This window comes from Ascaphus truei, chromosome 1, assembly GCF_040206685.1.
Source record: "Ascaphus truei isolate aAscTru1 chromosome 1, aAscTru1.hap1, whole genome shotgun sequence".
Lineage (NCBI taxonomy): Eukaryota > Metazoa > Chordata > Amphibia > Anura > Ascaphidae > Ascaphus > Ascaphus truei.
In genome coordinates this window covers 542,813,729-542,834,370 of record NC_134483.1, presented here as the reverse complement: position 1 = coordinate 542,834,370, position 20,642 = coordinate 542,813,729, and the positions used below count along the sequence as shown (strand labels likewise).

The following is a 20,642-nucleotide window of genomic DNA, read 5'->3' as shown; positions in this document are numbered from 1 at the left end:
TCCCACATCCATGGTGCTGGCCTGCCTTGCCCCAAATGGTTAAGCTCCAAATACGTCATATTGATATAACATCCGCAGGAGGTCAGGGGTACGAGCAGAGGGACCCAGCCCCAGTGGATGTGAGCCTGTGTGTAATAAACCCAAACCTTCCCCCAGTGCCAGGACTAAGCTATAATAACACCTCCCCCCCACCCCCCCCCCCCCCCCCTCACTTCACTCCATCCAGCACAGCAGGGTCAGGTTTGGAGATATTGGGGCTGGGGAGGAACAAGAGAAGGAAGAGCTCTTGGAAATGATTTCCATGTGTGCTCCCAGTAGGGGACTATCCACATGTGCTCTTTCTCCTGTTGTTTGGGGAAGAATAGAGTAGGGGGGGGGGGGGGGGGGGGGTTTACTACTTTGCTCCCGGAGGAACTCAAACGGTTTCAAGATGTATCTCATGTTCTTGTGGGAAAGAAATTCAGGCCACCCTGAAAAGGAACATAGTGATAAAGAGTATCTCTGTGTTTGTAATGCCATGTAAGGCTGAAGGGTTCTAAAGAATAACCTTCTGTCCCTGAATGGGTGGTAGGCTCGGTACTTCCTTTACTCCAGTTTTCTGTGCATGCAGATTCATGCCTAAGGCAGGGGTGCGCAGTCTTTCCCTGCTGCACCCCCCTGCCTGCTTCCCACCCTGCTCGCGGCCCCCCCCCGCCCCCCCCCCTTTACCTTGTCTCCGGCATCAAATGACGTTATATGATGCCGTTTTGCCATGGCGACGCGTCGCCAAAGACAAGGTAAGGGACGTTGCAGTGGCCTCACGCGATCGTGGGATCGAAAAGCGTGGGGCCTCTGTAACCGCCGCACCCCCCCTGAAAAATCTTGTGCCCTCCATTTTCCGCACCCCTGGCCTAAAGTATAATTTCTTAAAAGACACTGAATGGGATGTTCTCTTTAGCAGTGACCCAGTGGTACGAGCGTTTCACATCTCCCAAAGACCCATAAATCCTTGATTAACGTCCTGTCGATTTACAGGCATTAGTGAGTCCGCAGTCTTCGCTCCGCGTGCCCGGCGGGGGGGGGGGGTGGGGGCGGCGCGTGCACAGCGCTTCTCTGCGGTCTGAGGGGAGAGGGAAGGTTTGCGACGGGAGGGGGGCGTGGCGGTGGGTTTGCGGGGGCGTGGCCACGACGTCCCACGGCTGGTTCGCACTCATTGGCTGAACCGCCGGCGGGGGGCGTGGCGACGCCTGCGTCGCAAACGCTGAACTCAAATTTCCCTGCCTGAAAACCTGTCGCGCAACGCTGGGGAAAGGTGCGCGACAAGGTAGGGACTGGGACCGGAGGTACAGGGGGGGCGGGGGCTTGATCGCACGGCGCACGCCTGTAGTAGTTAGCGGGACTGCAGCCTCATTTGCTACGGTACTCTACTGATCTGCTCACTGTGCTTCAGGTCACATGGTCTAATAAATACACCTATGGTCACAATGTATTATTTATGTATAAAACGTGTCCCCAGGAAGTGATACAGTGAGAGTTACCTCTCGTTTTCACGTATGCCCTGGGCACAGAGTTATAACGACAGATACATGGTTACAAATACAGTTACATTAGGTGAGCAGAGTTGTACATTATATACAAGACATTGCGTGCACGGTAAGAGATAATATATATTATAGGCGTATGTAACAGTTACAGACCGGGTTAAAACGTGACGCACGGATGCCATGTCCCTTGTGTACCATGAGCAAGGTCTTGCTGCTGTTCGCCATTTTCTCGATCTTTCCGATCTGTCGATAGCATTTGTATTGTGGAATCCATTCATGTTTTACTCGCTCACCGTTACTTTAAGCGGGATTCACATTGTACCCTACAAACGCGAGCGCGCTGCGGCGGTGGGCGCCTCTTTCGCTCCCTCTTACGTGAATTTGTGCATGGGGTCTCCGGGAGTCTATTCACATTATTGGTGATTTCCAATATCTATCGCGATCATATTGTATTTTATAAAAGATATTCCATTGATGATCTGCTATTTATTTGGAAAAGGGGACACGGACACTTTATCTTTATTTATTTATTAGTTTACTGAATATTAATCAATATAACTTAAAATTCACCTTTTGAGCACAACCGACATCACACTAATTATTGAGATATCATATTGTTTATTGATATGAATTGCCCAATTCAAACAGATATTTTTCGGAAAAAGAACGCAAGTAATACGTTTCTAAGAGCGAACAGCGGCCATCCCCGATCGCTCATCAGACACTTTCCCAGGGGCCAATTTCTCAGAGCAAGCAGACTTTGTTCTTCTAATGGATAATTTCTTGCACAATCAAGAGACCAAGCCCGTAGGTTTAAGTCCGGAGGCTATAGTGAAGATGATATCCAGGAAGCCTTTGATGGTGCATATTCAAAAGAGAAGACACAGGCCTCCTCGCAGCTATTGAGCAGAAGAAGCGTGCAAAGATCAGCAAATTCCAACAGGCCACAAAAACGTCTGATTTGAAGAGGGATGATCCATTTTCTCCTCCTGTGGTGCGCAAACTGGTGGGCGTCAAAAATGTATGGGGGGGAACGCGACACTTAGGCTGCGTCCAAGGTCAGCGCCCGTGCTGAGGCGCGCTGACGCTTCTCAGTGAGCCCCTGCAGCCGCAATGAGAGCGGTTTTAGCAGGGGCTCGCTTACACTTCCGCAAGCGTGCGGAAGCGTAAGTCTTACCAACATTTTAAATTCAAGCGCTCAAGGGAGCGCAGGGCCGGTCACGTGAGCGGTTCGCCCAAAGAGGGCGAACCAGCTCCGTGACGTCACAGGCCCCTCCCCCCCCCCCCGACACGCCCCAGCACGGCGTGCGGACCAAGGCCAGGGAAAGCACCCGCTTTCCCTCAGCCTCCGCGCGCCTCAGCACGGGCTGCAGTCCTATGGACGCAGCCTTACAGAGACTCTGCGCTCTTCCCCACAACATTTAAATAAAATGTGGCTCGCCCCTGTTCCACTCCACTGTTTATCACTAGATTTAGTGAGCAAGCCAAACAGATGACATCTCTTCTTTTTAAACACCGGGGTGTTCTGTCCCGGGACAAAGATCTGGGAGCGTTTATTCGTTCAGGTCCAAGGATGGTATTCAGAAGAGTCACTGGCCACTTACTGTATCCGTAGAGAGGATAGAGAAGAACCCAGTGTAGCACTCGAGTTCACCCTCTGGTGATTAGTGTATGATTTAAAATAAACTTTATTGATTCAACACATATATAAAATAATGGGTATTAAAATGACGTACTAGAGGTAGTGGGATCAAAATACTGACAGCCATAGGGCTCGCAATCAATATGATAGGTGTCTCCTGTTGTGTATGATGTCACACAGGAAACACAATCCTAATATAAAACCTCAGTGAGGGTAAGGTAGGGTTAATTTGACAATGTACTGTATCATCAGATCACAAAAGGCGGTGTGCATAAACCATAAGTGGTAATGGTGTGACTGGTGATAGCTGGTGTACTGAAACAAATATATTGTGCACCAGTAGGTATCAATATGCAGTCTGGTAAACCTTCCTACATGTGTTATATATGTACACGCAGTGTTGTGTGGAGCTGGTCATAGGTAGCCCCCAGGGGTTCACAGGATAGGCGTATGATACCCTATAGTGACCTCTGCAACATGTCACCATTAATACTAATAGATAATGTGCATAGAGTGAATTGGTGGGCACTCTGATATGACCAGCTATACACACTGATAATCACTGCATGTGGGGAGGTGGAGGCTGTATACAGTGGTGATATAGCTTATTAGCAGTTTATAACAGCACATATCTTAACCAGACCGAAAAAGTACTGAGTAGAGCAATAACCCTAATCCTATAGCATAAATAGGAGGCTTTAGGTGTCCATCGGGGCACCAATAGCCTATGTAACAGCGCGGGCAGGACACCGCATTAACCCGCGATCGGAAGCATGAATGCGGAAGTAATTACAGCCCTGCGCGTGCACGTGTGGAACCAGAGCCGACGCGCGCGTTTCGCGAGGGGCTTTCTCAAGGCGAAACAGTGATAGTTACTAAGGGTACCCTGCAGGTGAGCAGGTATATATAGGGAGCCTCCAGATAGGTGACGTCACTATTTAACCCTTGATGTGCCTGGCATTGCATGGAGCTGCAGCAGAATAGCAGTGAGTATACCATAGTGTGTGACTGCAGAGCTGGCACAATAAAAAAATCTATCGCTCTGACTCAGAGTTATTCCTAGTGTTGTAGTTATATATAAGTCAGGCTTTCACACAAGTAGAGGTATAATAACACTCTGTTTGGGCTGCAAGGGTGATGTACAAATGATGTAATCAACTTAGTTCATTATTGGTATTTAGGGGTGCTAGGGTCCAGAGATGCCCTAAAAGGATTGTTCAATAATTTTAATTAATTGATAATCAGGATCTGGAGAGATCTGATGTAGGCACGGCAGAAATTAAAATGCTTCTATTATTACACACATAGATGACAGTGTATATGGTGAGCTTGACAAGCGCCCTACATAGTTGCTATTACAGAAAGGGAGTGTACAGGCATCCCTCATTGAGTCCTCTCGGGGAAAGAGTTCCAAGTGTGTAAATCCATCTGGACTCTTTTTGGAGTAGTACCCTGTCCCAATCTCCTTTTCTCTGTCCTCGCAGGGGGTGTTCAATCCCACAGAAAGAGACCGCCTTGAGATCGCCGTCGTGACATAGATTCACGTGCCTCGACAGTGGTTTATCAGCCTTATTCCTGATGGTGCTGATGTGTTCCAGCACCCTTAGTTTCAGACATCTGCTAGTCTTTCCAACATATACCTTCCCGCATTTACTACTCCAAAAAGAGTCCAGATGGATTTACACACTTGGAACTCTTTCCCCGAGAGGACTCAATGAGGGATGCCTGTACACTCCCTTTCTGTAATAGCAACTATGTAGGGCGCTTGTCAAGCTCACCATATACACTGTCATCTATGTGTGTAATAATAGAAGCATTTTAATTTCTGCCGTGCCTACATCAGATCTCTCCAGATCCTGATTATCAATTAATTAAAATTATTGAACAATCCTTTTAGGGCATCTCTGGACCCTAGCACCCCTAAATACCAATAATGAACTAAGTTGATTACATCATTTGTACATCACCCTTGCAGCCCAAACAGAGTGTTATTATACCTCTACTTGTGTGAAAGCCTGACTTATATATAACTACAACACTAGGAATAACTCTGAGTCAGAGCGATAGATTTTTTTATTGTGCCAGCTCTGCAGTCACACACTATGGTATACTCACTGCTATTCTGCTGCAGCTCCATGCAATGCCAGGCACATCAAGGGTTAAATAGTGACGTCACCTATCTGGAGGCTCCCTATATATACCTGCTCACCTGCAGGGTACCCTTAGTAACTATCACTGTTTCGCCTTGAGAAAGCCCCTCGCGAAACGCGCGCGTCGGCTCTGGTTCCACACGTGCACGCGCAGGGCTGTAATTACTTCCGCATTCATGCTTCCGATCGCGGGTTAATGCGGTGTCCTGCCCGCGCTGTTACATAGGCTATTGGTGCCCCGATGGACACCTAAAGCCTCCTATTTATGCTACAGGATTAGGGTTATTGCTCTACTCAGTACTATTTCGGTCTGGTTAAGATATGTGCTGTTATAAACTGCTAATAAGCTATATCACCACTGCACACAGCCTCCACCTCCCCACATGCAGTGATTATCAGTGTGTATAGCTGGCCATATCAGAGTGCCCACCAATTCACTCTATGCACATTATCTATTAGTATTAATGGTGACATGTTGCAGAGGTCACTATAGGGTATCATACGCCTATCCTGTGAACCCCTGGGGGCTACCTATGACCAGCTCCACACAACACTGCGTGTACATATATAACACATGTAGGAAGGTTTACCAGACTGCATATTGATACCTACTGGTGCACAATATATTTGTTTCAGTACACCAGCTATCACCAGTCACACCATTACCACTTATGGTTTATGCACACCGCCTTTTGTGATCTGATGATACAGTACATTGTCAAATTAACCCTACCTTACCCTCACTGAGGTTTTATATTAGGATTGTGTTTCCTGTGTGACATCATACACAACAGGAGACACCTATCATATTGATTGCGAGCCCTATGGCTGTCAGTATTTTGATCCCACTACCTCTAGTACGTCATTTTAATACCCATTATTTTATATATGTGTTGAATCAATAAAGTTTATTTTAAATCATACACTAATCACCAGAGGGTGAACTCGAGTGCTACACTGGGTTCTTCTCTATCCTCTCTACCTATTCATTGTTTACCCAAAGCACCGTTCACCGTTCATATCAACTAAATGAGGCAGCAGCAGGGGCTCCCCTATCACTTTATCCACTTACTGTATCCCACAGTCTCTTGGATTAGAGGAGAGGACATGTCCCCAAGGGACTCTTCAAATGTGCACAGTGCAAGGGCTGTCCATTTACTGAGCCCACTAAGTTACTTGATAATGGATACAAATTAAAAACATCCATTAACTGTAACACCAGTTATGTCATCTATTACTTGTGGTTACTCTATTACTTGTGGTTACTCTATTACTTGTGGTTACTCTATTACTTGTGGTTACTCTATTACTTGTGGTTACTCTATTACTTGTGGTTACTCTATTTCTTGTGGTTACTCTATTACCTGTGGTTACTCTATTACTTGTGGTTACTCTATTACTTGTGGTTGTGGCCGTGACTCGGTGGGACGAACCATCAGGCCCCTAAAAACAAAGAACTACGGAACACATAATGTCTATCAAACATGCAGATGATAGATCCCCTGTCTCCAGACATTTGTCAAATTCTATACATGGCGGGTTGTCCACCTTGTCCTATGAAGGCATTGAGCAGGTCCCCACCGCAATCAGGGGCGGGGACAGAGGAAATACTCAACAAAAGAGAGACATTCTGGATACACACCTTGGGCACTCTGATCCCTTTGGGCATGAATACTGATTGGAAATTACATCAGTTTTTATAGAAATATATTATTTATATTATTGTGGTTAATTCATTTTTCTTTTTGATAAGGTATTATTATAACCTGTTGCCAATTTTTATATTTGTGTGATTATTATGTCTTATGCTTGATTTATATTTCCTGACTTGTTTATGGTTATAATTTGTGACCATATAGATGTCTATATTTATATTTACTGGGCTCGACAAATGCGGTCGCCCGGGGCATTGTGGCTGCTGTCATTTGCTTCCCTACGGTGGCGGCGTCCCCCAGCGTCTCCCGTTCTTCTCCATCTTCTCCTGCAAATTCATCTTTTCCCCCTGCAGCTCCAGTTAAAATGGCCGTGCGGCGTCAAATGGCCACGGGACGCTATGTGACGTTGTGATATCACGCGGAGCCACGTTACGTGACCCCATGGCAACGCGGCGGCGGCCATTTTAATTGGAGCTGTAGGGGGAAAAGATGAATTTGCAGGAGAGAAGACAGAAGGCCGCACCACGACATCGGACCCCGTAGCCGGACCCCACCCCAGGTAAGTGTTGTAAGGGGGGGCGGTGAGGGAGTGTTTTGGGGGGGCCACTGACTTTTGAGGGGGGGGAGGGGGCGAGTGGGTTTTTGCCCAGTTTGTCGGGCCCTGTATATTTATATTATTCCATGTTGTTTATTATTGTCATATTATTACCTCTCTGGTAGTATTTTTTCTCTCTTTCGGTCAGTTTGTTCTATATTACACGGTTATTTCAGGTATTTGTTTAACCTATATGCTGCTGAACTTCTTTGTTTAACAATACCCTATTTAATTTGATTAGACGACTACTTTCTAGGTCCAATATGTGAGCGTTTACCATATACAGGGAGTTCACTTCTATCCTAACACCATAACAAATCGTTATTGTTGCACTTTTTGCTCTCGTGTACAGTCCAAAGTGACCGTACTGTCCGAAGATTCAGATAACACAGACATAACTCAGATGCTGCTGACCAGCATACAGTATATATTAGTCTCCTATTGAGGATTCATATCCGGCTTCGGGCAGATTTGTTTCGGCGCGTGTAGTGCCGGCGACGCGACGTCGCGGCAAAACAAATGTATTGCCGCCGTCGCGTGCGCTTATAGGAAGCGTGACGCAACGGGAGCGATGATGACGGCGCAAATTTTTGAAGCTGGTCAAATTTGATTTTTCAGAGGCTGTCGCCACATGTGACAGCCTCTGAACCAATCAAAGACCTGGTCGCCCGCAACGTCGCCGGAAAGCGAATTACAAATCTCGCTAGCGGCGACGGGTGACGTCATCCGCCGCGCGCACTATAAGCACGGCCTTAGTATGGAGTACTACAGTATGTGTTTTTAAATCATATTGTATCTTATGGTATTTTTACTCTGGTGCATTCTCTGGTTTACTTAAAGGGTTGTCAAATAGATATACAGTATATGTCCTGCAACTTCTCCCCCTGTATGCCATTCTCTGGTTTACTTAAAGGGTTGTCAAATAGATATATATATCCTGCAACTTCTCCCACTGTATGCCATTCTCTGGAGTTTCCCGTTCTCAGGGTTGTATCTCCTTGTTGAAAACCCAGCGTTAGTTCATGTTACTTTTCCTTTTTTCGGTTTGCTACATTGTTTCTCTTAAAGATACTTTGTGTGCCTCTCTTATTTCTGGAATGGTCTGGCTCTGTCTCATGGGGCCGGCTAAGTTTCATTATCCTAGGCAATCAGCCTGCATCTGTGATTGGTTCCCCTTGGAGAAATATTAGAAATAGTTGAATATTTGAAGTCTTTTATTCAGTATGGTGCACGTAATAAGAGAGGGCTAATAATGATGAAATGTTGGGTTTTAGTGATATAAATAATAATAATAACAGCATGTTCTTGTATAGCGCTGCTAGTTTTACGTAGCGCTTTACAGAGACATTTTGCAGGCACAGGTCCCTGCCCCGTTGAGCTTACAGTCTATGTGTTTGGTGCCTGAGGCACAGGGAGATAAAGTGACTTGCCCAAGGTCACAAGGAGCCGACACCGGGAATTAAACCAGGTTCCCCTGCTTCAAACTCTGTGCCAGTCAGTGTCTTTACTCACTGAGCCGCTCCCTCTCCCTATGGGATGTGTATTGATCTTGTGTTCTTTGCCTTTTTGTACTTGGTGAGATTATTATCACACATGGAACTGTCAGTTACTAGTAGCAGAGTTACCGTTTGGGTTAGGGTGAATGTCCACAATAAGTGGTAATGATCCATATGTTGCCTGTGTAAGTTGCAGACCTGCGTAGCTGATCACATTGTATGAATTGCCTTCAGTTTCTCAGTTTCTTTTAGTCTGATTACACATGTAGTAAAAGTAAGCGCAAAGTAAAACTATACAGTATAGCGTTCTCTACTTTGGAGGAATATTGAGGATAAGACTTTTTGTGCAGGCCTCTTTAAATCATTAGAAGATTGCTTCACTCAATGGAAGACGATCTCATCGGAAGATTGCCACATTCAATGGAAGACGGGCTCATTGGAAGACTGCTACATTCAATGGAAGACGGGCTCATTGGAAGACTGCCACATTCAATGGAAGATGGTCTCATCGGAAGACTGCCACATTCAATGGGAGACGGTCTCATCGGAAGACTGCCTCATTCAATGGAAGACTGTCTCATCGGAAGACTGCCTCATTCAATAGAAGACTGCATCATTCAATGGAAGACGGTCTCATCAGAAGATTGCCTCATTCAATAGAAGACGGCCTCATCGGAAGACTGCCTCATTCAATAGAAGACGGTCTCATTAGAAGACTGACACATTCAATGGAAGACGGGCTCATCGGAAGACTGCCACATTCAATGGAAGACGGTTTCATTCAATAGAAGACGGTCTCATCGAAAGACTGCCTCATTCAATAGAAGACGGTCTCATCAGAAGACTGCCACATTCAATGGAAGACGGGCTTATCGGAAGACTGCCACATTCAATGGAAGACAGTGTCATCGGAAGACTGCCTCATTCAATAGAAGACTGTCTCATTAGAAGACTGCCACATTCAATGGAAGACGGGCTCATCGGAAACTGCCACATTCAATGGAAGACGGTTTCATTCAATAGAAGACGGTCTCATCGAAAGACTGCCTCATTCAATAGAAGACGGTCTCATCAGAAGACTGCCTCATTCAATAGAAGACGGACTCATCGAAGGACTGCCACATTCAAAGGAAGAAGGTCTCATCGGAAGACTGCCTCATTCAATGGAAGACGGTCTCATCAGAAGACTGCATCATTCAATGGAAGACTGGCTCATTGGAAGACTGCCACATTCAATGGAAGACAGTCTCATTGGATTGCCTCAGTTATGTAGACAGTGTCTCACTTATTGGACGACAGTCTCACTCATGTGTTCTTCATCCTACTCATTAGAAGACAGTCTCATGTATTTGGACCGAGTCTCACTCACTGGAATAAAGCCTTTTACATACAGGTTTATTTCTGGCATTCACTGAAGCATCACTTTTACAGACCTGGGAGAGGAGAATTCTGTAAAGAGCTGAAACTAAACGAAAATTGTGTTTCTTTCCCCCGTGGCAGTGAAGAGGTTACATTTGGGATGCCAAAATACCTGCCCTATCTGGCCCCCGTCTAAGTGTTATACAAGACTTTATTTAACGTCTGGTTCTTTGCTTACATCTTGATTATGTAGAACATTGGACTGAAATATTATTACAGTGAAAAGCCTTCAATCTGTCTCTTATTATCTCCCAGGAGCGCCCTGTTTATACACATTCCTCAGGGCACCACCACGGAGCTCGGGATAGAGACGGGAACAGTGTATATTACACGCAGGCAGCAGAAAGCAGGAGTTGCACTTTCTTGTTCCAGAAATGTATTATTTGCACAGTGGGCTGAAGGAGAAGCTCAGTTCTAATATCCCAGTCTTTGAAGTGGAAGGCCTGGTTCAAATCCCGGTGTCCAGTAACCCAGTGTTATCTCTCTGAACCTCGAGCTTCAAAATTAGATTGTAAGCTCTTTGGGGCAGGGACCTAATGTTTCTCCAAATGTTTATGTACAGCGCGGTGCATAGAAGAAAATAGTATTACTATTGGTCGTTAAGGGATTGGGCCAGTGTCTCCTAAACTGTGCAATTTTATAAGACATTGTTCACTTAAATGGACTGTAAGGTGTTTTACAGCTTTGGAAGGTGTCTTCTGGAATAGCAAAACTTAGGCTATATGGGCCATAAGGGGTTATGTACGGAAGTCTCCAGGCTGCAAACCTGGGTCAAAACCACAAGATTTAACACAGAAAATAACACCATTGCTTTCTATGGGATTCGTTTTCTATGATAAATCTGGTGCTGTTTTCTTAGATTGCTTTTGCAGCTCAGGGAACAGTAAACACATTCCCCTACAGAGAGAGGGGGCTGGGGGAAGGGCTGAGTCTGCACAGGGAAGTGTTCTGAGCACAAACAGCTGTCAGGAAATGTTCTGCCCGCCCCGTCACTAATGCCTTCCTACCAGCAGCAGAAGGGTAGTTGTCCTGCGATGCTCTTTGTTGGGTAACACGTGCTTTGTCTGACAGGTTATGAACACAACTGCAGAGTCTCCATGTATGCTTCATAGCAAGCCCCCTGTGTATAGTGCAGAGAATGTATAGTGTGTATAGTGTATATATGTATAGTGACAGGGTTTTAGCTCAGCGGTGACCTTACCCTTCTCAGGGTTTTCCTTGGGGAGTCCATGCTGGCTTGTATTAAAGGAGTCAATAACACAGGAAGGCGCCAGGAACTTTTAACTGGATCTATATCCATAATAGCAGCATATCTGTAACAGGACAGGTTTTCCTCGCAGTTCTGAGACTCATTCGCTTCCTCTAGGGTTACCGGCAGGCGATGGTCACCCTCCTTAGAACTCTTGCGTAGCCAGGACTGATCAGGGGATTTAACCCTGACGATCCTGGCATAGACCCTCTCTAGCAAGCTAGGTAAAGGAACCACCCTTTCTAATAGCATAGATGGCCCAATATCCAGATTCTTCCCCCCCCCCCCATCCCCCCATACCTTTGAATTTGCCCTAAACTGGGAAAACAATCAAGTGTGGTCTGGCTGCTTATAGGCCCTCCTAGCCTGGAGACCTCCATGGGATCCTCCTGGATCTTACAGGATCCTCCTGATGTTACATATGGGGTCTGAGGATAAAAGGGTGGGTCCCCAACTTTTATATCTAGGGTGTGGCCAACAGTCTGCCCCCCGTATCTGGGCAGAATTGCCTGTTGCCGCTTCATCACACTACTGGGCATGTGACCTTCTGGCAACTTCTTGCGCCTGAAGGGCAAACACTTAGATACTTTATAGTAGCCGCTTCTACTTCTTCACATGCCCAGCCTTGTGAGGACTGTTTATCCCCGGCACTGCCTGCAGCTACCAGGGCTGACACGCAAAGGGTCAAAGGGAAATTAGCAAGGGTGCTACAGAAGTATTGTATAAACCTTTCTAAAACAAGGTGCCAAAGGATTTAATCCAATGTTTAACTGGTTAAAAAGTTCTATAAATCAAACACAAACCACTGCTTCTTCCAAACCACAGGGACCCTCTGATGTTCTCTACATGTCTTGTCATTGTGGCACATATTTACTAAACAGTCTTCTGCCATAAGACACCCTCCAGGCATTGGAATGCACCTCACAGCCTGTTCAAGCCAATCGGCCATAAGGACGGTGCCTTGTGGCACAGAGAACTGCTTAGTAAATATGGGCCTTTGCCTCTAGGGCTGACATCGCTCAGCATTGCGGGATAATATCAATGGAGATAACACTCGTGTCAAGCAAAGGCAGCAAGCGAAGGGCAGCCAAAGGGTGTCGGCTGTTTGCTGATGTCATTGATGTTACAGCTTCTCTGTTATTGGTCTTTATATATTGAAGCATTTCCATCTTCATGCATCACCTGCTCTCACAGCTCTACCTCCGCACACTCCCACTTACTGCTTCCCCAACACCAACTCCCTCACACATTACCTGCTCTCACAGCTCTACCTCCACACACTCCCACTTACTGCTTCCCCAACACCAACTCCCTCACACATTACCTGCTCTCACAGATCTACCTCCGCACACTCCCACTTACTGCTTCCCCAACACCAACTCCCTCACACATTACCTGCTCTCACAGCTCTACCTCCACACACTCCCACTTACTGCTTCCCCAACACCAACTCCCTCACACATTACCTGCTCTCATAGCTCTACCTCCGCACACTCCCACTTACTGCTTCCCCAACACCAACTCCCTCACACATTACCTGCTCTCACAGCTCTACCTCTGCACACTTCCACTTACTGCTTCCCCAACTCCCTCACACATAACCTGCTCTCACAGCTCTACCTCTGCACACTCCCACTTACTGCTTCCCCAACTCCAACTCCCTCATACATTACCTGCTCTCTCAGCTCTACCTCCGCACACTCCCACTTACTGCTTCCCCAACTCCCTCACACATTACCTGCTCTCACAGCTCTACCTCTGCACACTCCCACTTACTGCTTCCCCAACTCCCTCACACATTACCTGCTCTCACAGCTCTACCTCCTCACACTCCCACTTACTGCTTCCCCAACTCCCTCACACATTACCTGCTCTCACAGCTCTACCTCCACACACTCCCACTTACTGCTTCCCCAACTCCCTCACATATTACCTGCTCTCACAGCTCTACATCCGCACACTCCCACTTACTGCTTCCCCAACACCAACTCCCTCACACATTACCTGCTCTCACAGCTCTACCTCCACACACTCCCACTTACTGCTTCCCCAACACCAACTCCCTCACACATTACCTGCTCTCACAGCTCTACCTCCACACACTCCCACTTACTGCTTCCCCAACACCAACTCCCTCACACATTACCTGCTCTCACAGCTCTACCTCCACACACTCCCACTTACTGCTTCCCCAACACCAACTCCCTCACACATTACCTGCTCTCACAGCTCTACCTCTGCACACTCCCACTTACTGCTTACTGCTTCCCCAACTCCAACACCCTCACACATTACCTGCTTTCACAGCTCTACCTCCGCACACTCACACTTACTGCTTCCCCAACACCAACTCCCTCACACACTACCTGCTCTCACAGCTCTACCTCTGCACACTCCCACTTACTGCTTCCCCAACTCCCTCACACATTACCTGCTCTCACAGCTCTACCTCCGCACACTCCCACTTACCTCTTCCCCAACACCAACTCCCTCACACATTACCTGCTCTCACAGCTCTACCTCTGCACACTCCCACTTACTGCTTCCCCAACTCCCTCACACATTACCTGCTCTCACAGCTCTACCTCCGCACACTCCCACTTACCTCTTCCCCAACACCAACTCCCTCACACATTACCTGCTCTCACAGCTCTACCTCCGCACACTCCCACTTACTGCTTCCCCAACTCCCTCACACACTACCTGCTCTCACAGCTCTACCGCCGCACACTCCCACTTACTGCTTCCCCAACATCAACTCCCTCACACATTACCTGCTCTCACAGCTCTACCGCCGCACACTCCCACTTACTGCTTCCCCAACACCAACTCCCTCACACATTACCTGCTTTCACAGCTCTACCTCCGCACACTCACACTTACTGCTTCCCCAACACCAACTCCCTCACACACTACCTGCTCTCACAGCTCTACCTCTGCACACTCCCACTTACTGCTTCCCCAACTCCCTCACACATTACCTGCTCTCACAGCTCTACCTCCTCACACTCCCACTTACTGCTTCCCCAACTCCCTCACACATTACCTGCTCTCACAGCTCTACCTCCACACACTCCCACTTACTGCTTCCCCAACTCCCTCACATATTACCTGCTCTCACAGCTCTACATCCGCACACTCCCACTTACTGCTTCCCCAACACCAACTCCCTCACACATTACCTGCTCTCACAGCTCTACCTCCACACACTCCCACTTACTGCTTCCCCAACACCAACTCCCTCACACATTACCTGCTCTCACAGCTCTACCTCCACACACTCCCACTTACTGCTTCCCCAACACCAACTCCCTCACACATTACCTGCTCTCACAGCTCTACCTCCACACACTCCCACTTACTGCTTCCCCAACACCAACTCCCTCACACATTACCTGCTCTCACAGCTCTACCTCTGCACACTCCCACTTACTGCTTACTGCTTCCCCAACTCCAACACCCTCACACATTACCTGCTTTCACAGCTCTACCTCCGCACACTCACACTTACTGCTTCCCCAACACCAACTCCCTCACACACTACCTGCTCTCACAGCTCTACCTCTGCACACTCCCACTTACTGCTTCCCCAACTCCCTCACACATTACCTGCTCTCACAGCTCTACCTCCGCACACTCCCACTTACCTCTTCCCCAACACCAACTCCCTCACACATTACCTGCTCTCACAGCTCTACCTCTGCACACTCCCACTTACTGCTTCCCCAACTCCCTCACACATTACCTGCTCTCACAGCTCTACCTCCGCACACTCCCACTTACCTCTTCCCCAACACCAACTCCCTCACACATTACCTGCTCTCACAGCTCTACCTCCGCACACTCCCACTTACTGCTTCCCCAACTCCCTCACACACTACCTGCTCTCACAGCTCTACCGCCGCACACTCCCACTTACTGCTTCCCCAACACCAACTCCCTCACACATTACCTGCTCTCACAGCTCTACCGCCGCACACTCCCACTTACTGCTTCCCCAACACCAACTCCCTCACACATTACCTGCTTTCACAGCTCTACCTCCGCACACTCACACTTACTGCTTCCCCAACACCAACTCCCTCACACACTACCTGCTCTCACAGCTCTACCTCCGCACACTCCCACTTACTGCTTCCCCAACACCAACTCCCTCACACACTACCTGCTCTCACAGCTCTACCTCTGCACACTCCCACTTACTGCTTCCCCAACTCCCTCACACATTACCTGCTCTCACAGCTCTACCTCCGCACACTCCCACTTACTGCTTCCCCAACTCCTTCACACATTACCTGCTCTCACAGCTCTACCTCCGCACACTCCCACTTACTGCTTCCCCAACACCAACTCCCTCACACATTACCTGCTCTCACAGCTCTACCTCCGCACACTCCCACTTACTGCTTCCCGAACACCAACTCCCTCACACATTACCTGCTCTCACAGCTCTACCTTCGCACACTCCCACTTACTGCTTCCCCAACTCCTTCACACATTACCTGCTCTCACAGCTCTACCTCCGCACACTCCCACTTACCTCTTCCCCAACACCAACTCCCTCACACATTACCTGCTCTCACAGCTCTACCTCCGCACACTCCCACTTACTGCTTCCCCAACACCAACTCCCTCACACATTACCTGCTCTCACAGCTCTACCTCCGCACACTCCCACTTACTGCTTCCCCAACTCCCTCACACATTACCTGCACTCACAGCTCTACCCCCGCACACTCCCACTTACTGCTTCCCCAACTCCCTCACACATTACCTGCTCTCACAGCTCTACCTCCGCACACTCCCACTTACTGCTTCCCCAACACCAAGTCCCTCACACATTACCTGCTCTCACAGCTCTACCTCCGTACACTCCCACTTTCTGCTTCCCCAACTCCCTCACACATTACCTGCTCTCACAGCTCTACCTCCGCACACTCCCACTTACTGCTTCCCCAACTCCCTCACACACTACCTGCTCTCACAGCTCTACCGCCGCACACTCCCACTTACTGCTTCCCCAACACCAACTCCCTCACACATTACCTGCTCTCACAGCTCTACCGCCGCACACTCCTTCATGTTTAAATGTCCTGGTCACACGCGCCAATAGGGAGCCACAAGGTAAGACATCACGGCTTCCTATTGGCCCGTGTGACGTTTAAGCCGCCATTTCGTTTGGCACACAAGTTCCTTGGCTGCAGATTCCGGCACCCTCTACAGAGGTAATAATCTCTGGAGGCAGGCGGTCCCCAGAACTGAAATGAACGCAGTTCAGCTCCGCAGACCCCCTGCTTGAGTCCTGTAATTGCGCAGTGCTACACGTTTTGCTGCATTACAACGTATCACAAGCCGGGACAGAAATGCACTTTCCCCGCGTGCTTCGCCGCCGGATCCCAGGAGGGCCGGGTCACTGGATGTTACATGATGCGCTTTGGGCCATTTTATCAAAATGATATTACTGTATCTGTACAATATCAAAAGGTTTATACTGTAAGTACTGGAAATGAGATAAAAAGAAACCCTTACGTTTCAAAAAAAGAAGTGTCGGTTTCATATGTAGGATTATAACTAGCATTTAGCGGACACATTTTTCACCCAACACATCAGCGCCAGTGACCAAACAGGAAACATTTCTTGCCTATCTATGACCAATATCTATTTCAGTTACTCTGTTCTGTGACTTACTGGATGTGGGAGACGTGCTGTTATACTAAGCAGCTTCCCTGCTTAAACCTACGTGCTGTGATGGGGGTTTCCCCCACCAACCTTTTTTTGATATCTAGAAAGTAAGCATAATAAAGAGATAGGAAATTGGGGGCTCACAGCATATACCAAGTGAAATAAACATTGCGGGATATAAATATATGTACAGTGCTGTGCTGTGAAAAAGAAAGTACAACCTCTTTGAATTCTATGGTTTTTCATATCAGGACATAATAACAATCATCTGTTCCTTAGCAGGTCTAAAAATTAGGTAAATACAACCTCAGATGAACAACAACACATGACATATTACACCGTGTCATGATTTATTTAACAAAAATAAAGCCAAAATGGAGAAGCCATGTGTGAAAAACGAAGTACACCCTTACTGCTTCCATAGGAATTAAGATGCTAAGTAGCAGACAGGTGCTGCTAATCAAATGCCCTTGATTAATTGATCATCAGCAAGTGTGACCACCTCTATAAAAGCCGAAGTTTTAGCAGTTTGCTGGTCTGGAGCATTCAGGTGTGTGTTAACACAATGCCAAGGAGGAAAGACATCAGCAATGATCTTAGAGAAGCAATTGTTGCTGCCCATCAATCTGGGAAGGGTTATAAGGCCATTTGCAAACAATTTAAAGTCCATCATTCTACAGTGAGAAAGATTATTCAAAAGTGGAAAACATTCAAGACAATTGCCAATCTTCCCAAGAGTGGACGTCCCAGCAAATTCACCCCAAGGTCAGAACGTGCAAAGCTCAGAGAAATTGCAAAAAAACCCAAGAGTTACATGTCAAACTCTACAGTCTACAATTAGAAAAAGACTGAACAAGTATGGTTTGTTTGGAAGGGTTGCCAGGAGAAAGCCTCTTCTCTCTAAAAAGAACATGGCAGCACGGCTTAGGTTTGCAAAGTTGCATCTCAACAAACCACAAGACTTCTGGAACAATGTCCTTTGGACAGACGAGACCAAAGTGGAGATGTTTGCCATAATGCACAGCGCCACGTTTGGCGAAAACCAAACACAGCATATGAGCACAAACACCTCATACCAACTGTCAAGCACGGTGGTGGAGGGGTGATGATTTGGGCTTGTTTTGCAGCCACAGAACCTGGGAACCTTGCAGTCATTGAGTCGAGAATGAACTCCTCTGTGTACCAAAGTATTTTAGAGTCAAATGTGAGGCCATCTGTCCGACAGCTAAAGCTTGAACGAAATTGGGTCATGCAACAGGACAATGATCCCAAGCACACCAGCAAATCTACAACAAAATGGCTGAAAAAGAAAAGAATCAAGGCGTTGCAATAGCCCAGTATAAGTCCAGACCTCAACCCGATTGAAATGCTGTGGCTGGATCTTAAGAGAGCTGTGCATAAACAAATGCCCACAAACCTCAATGAACTGAAGCAACGTTATAAAGAAGAGTGTACCAAAATTCCTCCACAACGATGTGAAAGACTGATAAAGTCATACAGAAAACGATTACTTCAAGTTATTACTGCTAAAGGTGGTTGAATTATAAGGTGTACTTCGTTTTTCACACATGGCTTTTCCATTTTGGCTTTATTTTTGTTAAATAACTCATGACACGGTATAATATGTTATGTGTTGTTGTTCATCTGAGGTTGTATTTACCTAATTTTAAGACCTGCTAAGGAACAGATGATTGTTATTATGTCCTGATATGTAAAACCATGGAATTCAAAGAGGGTGTACTTTCTTTTTCACACAACTGTATATACACATGCACCTTAACGTCTATATAACCTGCGTCTATATCACCTACAGGTGTTGGTCCCTTGGTTATAAAGGTTTCCTCCCTGTGGCTGAGCTAGACGGGTTAAACATGGAGATAATATAGCAAATATATGGCATGTCCCACACTGACCTCGTCCAGCGGATTCACGGACCTCCTGATTCGTCCGTTCAGCAGCCACAGCGCGGTGACGGCTTCTCCGTGTGATGTTCCTGTCATGTGAACACACAGACACCATGAATACGGCTCTGAGAGATGATATCCCTGCACCTCTCATCTCTCTAACCCAGGGGGGGCTCAACTTCATTCCTCAGGAGCCCCAACAGGTCCGGCTTTGAGGATTTCCCAGCTTCAGCACGGGTGGCTCAATTAGTGGCTTAGTCAAAGATTTGGCCACTGATTGAAGCAGGGACTGATTGAGCCACCTGTGCTAAATCTGGAATATCCAGAAAACCTGACCTGTTGGGGGGGGGGAGCGGACGGACGGACTGGAGTTGAGCCCTTCTGCTCTAACACAATCCTATGAGAGCAACCTAGACATCAGTAATACAACTGCAGTATGTGGACAGTGGGGTAATTACTAGGCAGGTTGGGGTACCACTACTTTCTTAATATTCCACCAAGAGTACCACTAGTATTATTATTTACAAACTTTTTTTAGAGAAAAACATTGCTTACATCTTTCTAAAAATACAATGTTTATTAAATATAGATTTTTCTATTAAACCAAGTACAGTCACACTACTTTTTACATTTAGATATATTAATTTCTTTATTTTCAAATGGAATCTAATGGAGTGAATGTCCATTATGCCTATTTTCTCCTGGATGTATTAGTTGCTTAGTTGTACAGGGTCAATAGGAGAAACCAATCCATCACACCAAGTCCGAGGTGTGGTTGCTGTAGGCATCTCGGTCAATGACAGAGACAGTTAGTCCACTTAGGAGACACGGATGTAAGAAATTAGCAACTCTCTTCTGTTTGAGACAGCCACACATTAACCTTAGAGACAACACTTGTACCACATCACTAATGTCCGTAGGCTACCCGCGCGTCACCGTGGGATTACTGCTGTCAGCGTTGGCGTTTATGGAGACAACGCTTTGAGCGACTGGAAGTGTATAGAGATGCTCAGCACAATTATACTGGCCATGGGAAAGGAAGGCAGCTGTTCTCCAGGTGTCACCAGGAGGAGGTAGAATGGAAGATGAGGCTAACTTTACAGCCAGAACATTTGCCATGTCCACTCGGGCTACCAAAGTCTCCACACCTGGGACCGGTCAATTTTCACCCTTTGCTTAAAACAGTCTTAGGGGCTTATTGTGTATGCTCTGTTAGCGCTATTCTGTGCAATCTGCAGGGAAAGGCCCATTCAAGTCAATGGGGCTTCCCTCGCAGATCGCAGGGAAGTGCGCTAACGGAGCTTACAGAATAAGCCCCATGGGTGTT

The 20,642-nt window shown here is 47.1% G+C and overlaps 1 protein-coding gene across 2 annotated transcripts in view; it reads right to left on the bottom strand.

Moving 5' to 3' along the window:
- Positions 1–20,642, bottom strand: part of LOC142467670 (disintegrin and metalloproteinase domain-containing protein 33-like) — a 209,492-nt gene that overhangs the window by 154,534 nt on the left and 34,316 nt on the right. For both annotated transcript variants that reach the window (XM_075573605.1, XM_075573608.1), the window contains one exon: positions 19,325–19,404. In XM_075573605.1, coding sequence (XP_075429720.1) covers positions 19,325–19,404 — 80 coding nt within the window. Of the gene's footprint in view, positions 1–19,324; positions 19,405–20,642 lie in introns of those variants that run through there.